The sequence below is a fragment of the Scaptodrosophila lebanonensis genome, unplaced genomic scaffold (genome assembly GCF_003285725.1).
Source record: "Scaptodrosophila lebanonensis strain 11010-0011.00,11010-0021.00 unplaced genomic scaffold, SlebRS2 tig00000163-arrow-arrow-pilon, whole genome shotgun sequence".
NCBI lineage: Eukaryota > Metazoa > Arthropoda > Insecta > Diptera > Drosophilidae > Scaptodrosophila > Scaptodrosophila lebanonensis.
The window spans coordinates 78,455-86,413 of record NW_022060598.1 but is presented as its reverse complement, the minus strand read 5'-3'; the positions used below and the strand labels follow the sequence as shown (position 1 = coordinate 86,413).

Here is a 7,959-nt window from a genome sequence, read left to right as displayed (position 1 = left end):
TTGAATATGTAATACTACCTGGAGATGTGTATTTCAATGAAGAATCGAATAAAAGATGAAAATAACTTGAATATTAGCTACAATTTAATTGTGACTAGTCCCTAAAGCTATGGCCTCAATTATGATTGAATACCAGGTAGCTCTCTAATTCTGGGTATTATCACGCTTCTTGTGGAACTTAGTCAGTGAGTTGACCACAATGTCCATTGCCTCGCCCCGGGAACCGTTCAGCTCCATGAACCGATGGATCAACTGATTCACCCAAATCAAATCGTATGATTTCTTAAGTTTTGCCGGTTCCGGCTTTGCTTGCGCCTTCTGTGACAAAAGCCACATCTCGTGGAGATGACGGTAGTCGTCGATCAGTGAGTTGCGCTCCAGTCCCACAGAAGCAAGCTCTTCGTCACTCAACTCCTCCTCGGTCAGATGATAGATCTCGGCCAGAGCGGCATTGCTCAGCTTGCAGCTTCCCGTGAACTTCAGCTTACGGCTGTTTGTGTCTGTGAAAAAATTCAAAGATATGCAAATATATATGCATGTAATTTGGTTACAATGTGTATTTTTGGTGTGTTTTGCACGCCTTTTGCTTTTAATTCTCACCGTCGGTCATGTTTCTTTCGTTTTAAAACTATCAAGACTGCTTATTTTCGAATATTGTTGCTATTTTTTATTTTTATTTTCCGGTTGAAATTTGGTGCTCTACTGTTTTTGACGTTTGTCTCACCAACACATGTATTATTTAAATACATAAAAGCCCGCTTTTGCGTTCCATATCATAGTGCTTTGGCTTGCGTGCGCGCGTGTCGTGCTTATCGATACGTAGCTGACTCATCGATATATTTTCATAATATTTTGCAGCTCCACAACAGCAAAGTGGACTTACATATATGTATATGTGTGAATATCTTAAAGAATGCAACGTAAAATTTGTGTTCTTGTAATTCTGATTCAATCGTCATTATATGTCTAACGAACATATCTCATCGATGTTTCGATTATAACACTGTCATCGGGTATCATGCATCCCTAATAGACGTAACTTGTTTGTTTTCTTGTTGTTGGTTTTTTTTTTTTATTATTTTTTTAGCGCAGCTTTTTGTCAACACCGATTTTGGATAATTTTAAAGAGTCTGGAGGCGCGCATTTAACTCAACTACACCCGCCATTATGTCTGAAGTCCGCATACGTCCGCGTCAAGTGCTCATTCTCATCATTGTGTTCATAATTGTGCTGATGATGGTACATCGAAACGGCAAACGCACTTGTCAGGGCCCGGAATACCTGCAGGCTATGTACGCACAAGATCAGATAAACACGTTGCCCAAAATCTATGCGATAACGCCGACGTATGCGCGACCCGCTCAGAAGGCTGAACTGACTCGTCTGTCTCATTTGTTCATGCTGGTGCCAAATCTTCATTGGATCATTGTGGAGGATGCCAACACGACGAGCTCGCTGGTGCGCAGCCTTCTGGATCGTTCAGGCCTAGTGGATCGCTCCACACAGCTAAACATTAAGACGCCGCCCGAATTTAAGCTGCAGGGCAAAGACCCCAATTGGATAAAGCCGCGTGGAGTGGAGCAACGCAATCTTGCCCTGTCATGGCTACGCGCTCATGTCGATGTGGAGCGACACGCCATTGTCTTCTTCATGGACGACGACAACTCCTATGCGGTGGAACTGTTTGCTGAGATGTCAAAAATCAAGCCAGGCCGTGTAGGCATTTGGCCAGTTGGCCTCGTTGGCGGCCTAATGGTCGAGCGGCCACTACTTAATGCAGACAACACGCAGGTGGTTGGATTTAATGCCGCTTGGCGACCAGAACGACCATTTCCCATTGACATGGCTGCCTTTGCCATCAGCATGGACCTGTTTATAAGCTTCCCACAGGCTATCTTCTCGTATGAAGTACAGCGTGGCTATCAGGAGAGCGAAATACTTCGCCACCTCACCACGCGCGACAAGCTCCAACCATTGGCCAACAATTGCCGAGATGTTCTCGTTTGGCATACGCGCACGGAGAAAACGAAACTCAATGCCGAGGAGGCACTGCAGCGGAAGGGCCAACGCTCAGACGATGGAATAGAGGTGTAGTGTCAAGCGTACTTAAATAATTGCTCATGTATTAGCGAATTTAAATAGCCATTATTCAATTGTATATATACTCTATATATGTGTGTGTAAGTTACAAGATTCTGTATTGATTTTATTATTGTGTCTGTATGTATTTATTGTACTTCGAAATTGATCTGTTAATTCAAATACGCCAGTAGTTAAATAAAGCTATTGTTAGATGAAGCAATGGCAGAGTTTTTTAAAATTATAATTTTCTTTTATAAATCAATCAAAATGTATAGCACGAGAGGTACAAAATCCAGGTCTGCAACAATAAAAGGCTTGTGCGGAAAAAAGAGCGCTAAAGCTTTTAGAGATTAAGTGAAGAAATATTCATATAAACGAATATTAAGTAAAAGATTTCAACATGGATAAAGCCTTGAAAATGAGGCCATCACAGATAAGAAGAACCTCTTCTTCGAGTTGATCTCTATAAGCATCTTTTTATTCATAGAGAGATAATGAGAGATAATGGAAAATTTAATTACCTGGCATGACAAAACTTTCCCAAATATCTGTGGTCTTGTTTAAATACAATGAGCCGTAACATGAATTTAATTTTCTTATTCAATAATAGGAAATAAATTAAATGATGTCAAATTGAGGATAAAACAAGAGAGAACGCTACAGTCGAGCAAGCCCGACAGTGTAATACCCTGTACCCAGGTAAACTTCCGTCACTGAGTTATATGCGCCCATAGCAGCAACAAAAAGAGGAAGAAGAAAAGCGAACTTGTTGCTGCAGTTTGGGGGGGTTGTACTGGCGAGAATTTGTTTCGCTAATAACTTTTATTAGAATTAACCGAATTGAATAAAATTTTGAACAACAGTAGACAATTATATATAAATTATGTGTGCAAAGTTTGGTTTAGGAAGCATTTGAAATGTGGACGCTATTGACGAAATTCTGTAGCGGGAGAAGGGGAGGAAAATTAAAAAAAATAAAATAAACTCGTCCTTACTCGGACCTAGGAGAATCTGGATGCCAACTTTGGTTATTCTAGCTTTTATAGTTTCTGAGATCCTCGCCTTCATCCAGACGGACAGACGGACGGACAGACGGACGGACAGACGGACGGACACGTCTAGATCGATTTCTCAGCATGACGGCTGATTTAGAATATATATACTTTATGGGGTCGGAGATGCTTCCTTCTGCATGTTACATACTTTGCACAAACCTAATATACCCTTTTTACCCTACGGGTACAGGGTATAAAAAGTTATCCATCAACAACAAAGAAACGATGAAGTAAAGTTGAAACACCCTAAAACTACTTCAATAACTGGAATACTTTTGATCATTGGGGGGACATTTAGTGATTGAAAGCAATTGAGTAAAAATCCAAACAAACAAAAAAAACGTTTTGCTATATATTTATAATTGTTCCATTGTACTTAGCTCAATTGTTTTTAATTTGCGGCCTCGTTATGTCGAATTTGTAGGTGCGAAACCAAATGATTGATATCTATACCTGCTTCGAGTTAAAAAAATGTCTGTCTTAGCTGAAACTTTGCACTCTGCAAAAGAATTTATAAAAGATAAGTAAGTTAAACATAAATCTGTAAGTAACCCAGAAAACGTTTGCAAGAAGTCCAGCTACTCAACTAAGCGTTGAATTCATCTTCCGGAGAGGAGGGAGTTAGCAACTACAAGGAATGAGAATTATGTGAAACTCTGAACAAAAAAACCCATCTGACAACGATTATGATGTATATATATATAGGGAAGATGATGCAGGAATATGTTGAAGTTATTGATGTTTACAAACCCAAGATTTGCAAGACTAAGCTCCTTAGCTAAACTAAGGAGAAATGGTTAAAATCATGTGAACAAATCAATAAAATCTCCCCTATTTTTCTTATTGGTAAGTCATCGATTCTGAGTAATTGTTAAGGCGATTAAAATAACCCTCCACAAAACATTCACAAAATCGTGGCTACTTAAGAAAAACTCCTAGAGTTTTAAATTCTGTAGCTAAAGTCAACAACCTGAAGAATAACGCTGAACAAATTGAAAAAGAATAATATAATATCTTTAATAAAATCGCCCACGTTTACCACGTTTATATGAGTGGAGTGTTAAGGTTAAAAAAAAGATAAATATATGAATACACACTGAGGATGGCAGGAAGATGACTGGAGAGTATGCCAAATACCCTATATTTGTTAGCCTCAAGTCGGACTTGACAGCTGCCAATTGAAGCTACAGTTAAAATGGTGTTAAGCTTGGTCCTGAAACTGCCACCAAATAAAAAAGCCCAACTTTTGAATTTAAAAAACCTACTTACATTTTATTGAATATGAGCTCCTACAAAGATCTAGGCAGATTTTCCAAAACTTACCTTTTTTTTATTAAAAATGGCCAGCAAAACAATGAAAACAGTCTTTTTTTTAATATACATATAATTTTGTTCATATATATTTTTATTGTATTTGTTTTCTTGTATAGAAAAAAAACTTACACATTAATTTTAAATACATTTACATTCATTTATTATTATATTATGTTTATAATTTTTGATTTTTTATTTGTTTATCTGTTTTTTTTTTTACTTACAATTTTCATAAATTTTTACATATATAAAAATTAGGCTTTCATTTTCATAGTTGTAAAAAAAAAAACATAAAATAGTTTGCTTTTGTTGGCCAACTGGTTGGTTAGCCTTTCCATACAGTATTTGTCAGAAAGTTACAAAACAAAAATAATAAATTGAAAATGTTATGTGTTTGCTCGTTCGTTTGATTGTTCGAAACCAAAGTAAATTTTTTCTTTTTTTTGGCGTTTATTTATTTAGTTTTTTTGTTTTATTTTAATATTAGGTTGTACATCAAAATGTAATTACGCTTGGGCAATTATTTGCAGATTCATGATTTTTAAAATTTTTATTTTTTATACACATTTAGAAGCTCAAAGTAGAGATTGGGCATGAGGACGAAATACTGGAGGTGTTGCACTACAATATCTGAATGAATCGTGCCTAAGTTATCCCTTAGATGTCAGGAATTTTGTCTTACAAATAAGGTTATTCAGAGTGTATTTGGTTTGTTTAAATAAGTCGAAACTTTGTGAATCGCTCCAAAAAAGAAGAGAAGCGCAAAGAAACAGACTTCGGTTGGTCCTTTTGAACGTCCCTAATAGAATTGAAATATTTCACAGACATCTCACAAAGGTCTTCAAGAGATTACTCAGAGAGTACTTGATGCGTTTATAGAATCTTTTCTAAGAAGAATTGGAAAGAAACAGACTTCGGTTAGACTATAGTCCTTTTGAACACCTCTAAAAGACTTGAAATATTTCGCAGACATCTGAAAGAATGCCGGAGAATTCTGTGCCTATTAAAGTCTAGTCTTCTCACAAAGGTTTTCAGGAGGTTACTCAGAGAGTACTTGATACAATTATATAATCTTTTCTGAGAAGTGAGAATGAAAAAGACTTGAATAGCCAGCATTTCTTGATTCGATTTGATAGTTTCTTCTGAAGAATCGCTACTAAGAAGAAAAGAAGAGGGACTGAAACCAACTTCGATAGCCATTAGTTCATTTAATTGTTGCAGTACCCGGAGGAATTCCATCCAAATACCCATCTTTCTTGCTTAAGCTGTCGAGGTTTGTTGACTACTCTTGAAAATAATAAAAACCCTTTTAGCGCAAATTTGTGGCAGAGTGAAGGCGACAGCTTCCGTAATGATAATAGACAGACAACGTTACTGTTATGTGTTCAAGCAATAAAGCATTCCATATACATACATATTTTATATCCGTGTGAGTATATACATATATGTATATACTTGTTTATATATGTGTTTGTATGTGTCTGTGTGTTCATGTGTGGCAGTGTACAAACGCTAAGCATTTTCAATTAATATTTATTCTCGTTTTGTTGTTGCATTTCTGCTTTGCTTTTAAATCTTATTTATTATTTATAATTTGTATAAACTGATAAACTTCAACGCACAGCAGCTTGCACCAAACATTGAGCATTTCTCTTTCTTTTTGCTTTTCTTTTACAACTACAAATAAGAGCATTACGTTTAATTAAAAGTATGCCAATTTATCAGTATATATGTATGTATGTATGTATAGATATAAATTAAGGATTTCAGTTTTGTCATGATTTGTGAAAACAAAAAATGCTCGCAAGTCTTTTCTTTAGCGTTTTTAAGTACATACTTACTTGTAGTACTACGAAAAAAAATTTCAAAAAAAAAAATACATGTAGTTGGACAATCGACTATTTTGTTTTGTCATTTGAAAGCGAAGTAAAAATTTCAAACTGAAACAATTTTCACACAATGCTCCAACTTAATATGTAAACTTATGTATGGCATGTTTAAGTTAGTTATACTCCTATTATAATTATTATTAATTTTGCTCTCGGCTCACACAACATAACCTCCTAATCAGAATTATAGGCATAATCATTATTATTATTATGTAATTTCGCTTTTAAATGCTAGATAAATGTAAGTTTTGTTTGTTGTAAGGCAATAAATTTATATTTTTGTTTGCATGTATAACTTAGGCTAGGCTTTCTCTTCTATAATTTTTTATTACATTTTTTTCTTAAATGAGAATCATTTTTGTTTGGCAAAAAAAAGCTATGCAGCGCTTAAAAATTGAAGCAACATGGACATGAAGAATGTTTTTGTATTTGTGATTTATGTTTTTGTTTCATCTTAATCTCTATATATGCATCTGCATTGGATATCGTATGTATTTAAGATGTATATGTATATAGTAAGACATTTAGTAAAAAAAATTATACCCACTCAATAAATCAATTCTATTCTAAAGCAAAATGATAATTCGCATTTATGTATGTATGTATGTATCTAGGTTGTCCCCCAGCTTTGGCTTTGTTTAATTCAATAATTATTTGTATCGTATTATTTGTGGTTGTTGTTGTTGCTGTTGTTCTTATTTTTGTTGCTGCTGCTCTACGGTTAGTCAAATACTATTGGTTGTTGCCTGCTTTGTGCACATTATAGCGTTATCGGCGCCGCCATTGCCGCTTTACACCGCCGAGTTTTTGCCAATAATCTCACCGCTGCGTGAATGTACAAATCGGCCATCGAATTCGATCGTAGAGTTCTGCTTGATGCTGCCAGTGGGCGTGCGCAGCGGCTCCTTTTCGTCCCTGCGTGAGTTTAAGGATAGAGAACAAGCAAAATAAGTTAATTAATACGGGTAAGGAGTGAAAAATCAGGCATCTTTTCAAGTTGCATATCACAGAGCTTGCGTTTGCGTGCTAATTATCAATTAATTATAAATATCGCGATCGAGTTGCATATCAAAGAGCTTTCGTACAGCTAACAGCTAAGACAATCGAAACAAATTTGCGGTCAATTAAATTTATCCATAAAAACTGTGCATTGTGCAGGTCCTGCACAGTGGCAGAATGTGCACCTGTGAATTGCGCGCTGCCAAAATGGTGGAATCTCTGATTGTGCAGTAAATTCTGGCCTAAAATATACACACAAGGATGCTAGCTACAAACGGAACGCCAATGTACCGCACAATCGCGCCATTTTGCAGAGCCGCACATTCTGGCGCTGTGCACGACCTGTACAATGCGCATTTGTTACGGACTCTGCAATAAATCAGTGTTAATACTTAACATAGTGACTACATTTTCATCCGCGAACTTGAGTTATTTGTGACTCCATTTTCAATTATTAAAGAAGTTCGAAAAAACTTCATATTGTGTTTCAAAGAAAATCAACTTTAAGTGATTTATAACGGACCGCTTGTGATTTTAGTGCGCGTCTCGGTTTAATTATTACACAAAACTTGATTAACATCTTCATATTCTTAGGCTGCTTTAAGCCAGGGTCAGTCAGG

At 36.1% G+C, this 7,959-nt stretch overlaps 3 protein-coding genes across 6 annotated transcripts in view; 1 reads left to right on the top strand and 2 right to left on the bottom strand.

Moving 5' to 3' along the window:
• On the bottom strand, positions 1 to 687 carry LOC115629750. The gene is made up of 2 exons (XM_030526289.1): positions 601 to 687; positions 1 to 500 (listed from the first exon to the last, which is right to left on the bottom strand). Exons 1-2 carry the CDS (start codon positions 608 to 610, stop codon positions 145 to 147), a joined length of 366 nt encoding a protein of 121 aa, XP_030382149.1. The 5' UTR covers positions 611 to 687; the 3' UTR covers positions 1 to 144.
• A 377-nt stretch (positions 688 to 1,064) lies between these two features.
• On the top strand, positions 1,065 to 2,320 carry LOC115629735 (galactosylgalactosylxylosylprotein 3-beta-glucuronosyltransferase I). The gene has a single exon (XM_030526270.1). The coding sequence runs from the start codon at positions 1,168 to 1,170 to the stop codon at positions 2,092 to 2,094; it is 927 nt and encodes a 308-aa protein (XP_030382130.1). The 5' UTR covers positions 1,065 to 1,167; the 3' UTR covers positions 2,095 to 2,320.
• A 4,120-nt stretch (positions 2,321 to 6,440) lies between these two features.
• The window catches only part of LOC115629724 (fasciclin-2), a 39,869-nt gene continuing 38,350 nt past the window's right edge, over positions 6,441 to 7,959 (bottom strand). For 2 of the 4 annotated variants that reach the window (XM_030526254.1, XM_030526255.1), the window contains one exon: positions 7,126 to 7,255. In XM_030526254.1, coding sequence (XP_030382114.1) covers positions 7,132 to 7,255 — 124 coding nt within the window. In that variant the 3' untranslated portion in view covers positions 7,126 to 7,131. Of the gene's footprint in view, positions 7,256 to 7,959 lie in introns of all 4 variants that reach the window. The other 2 variants (XM_030526252.1, XM_030526253.1) reach the window with 2 other exon arrangements.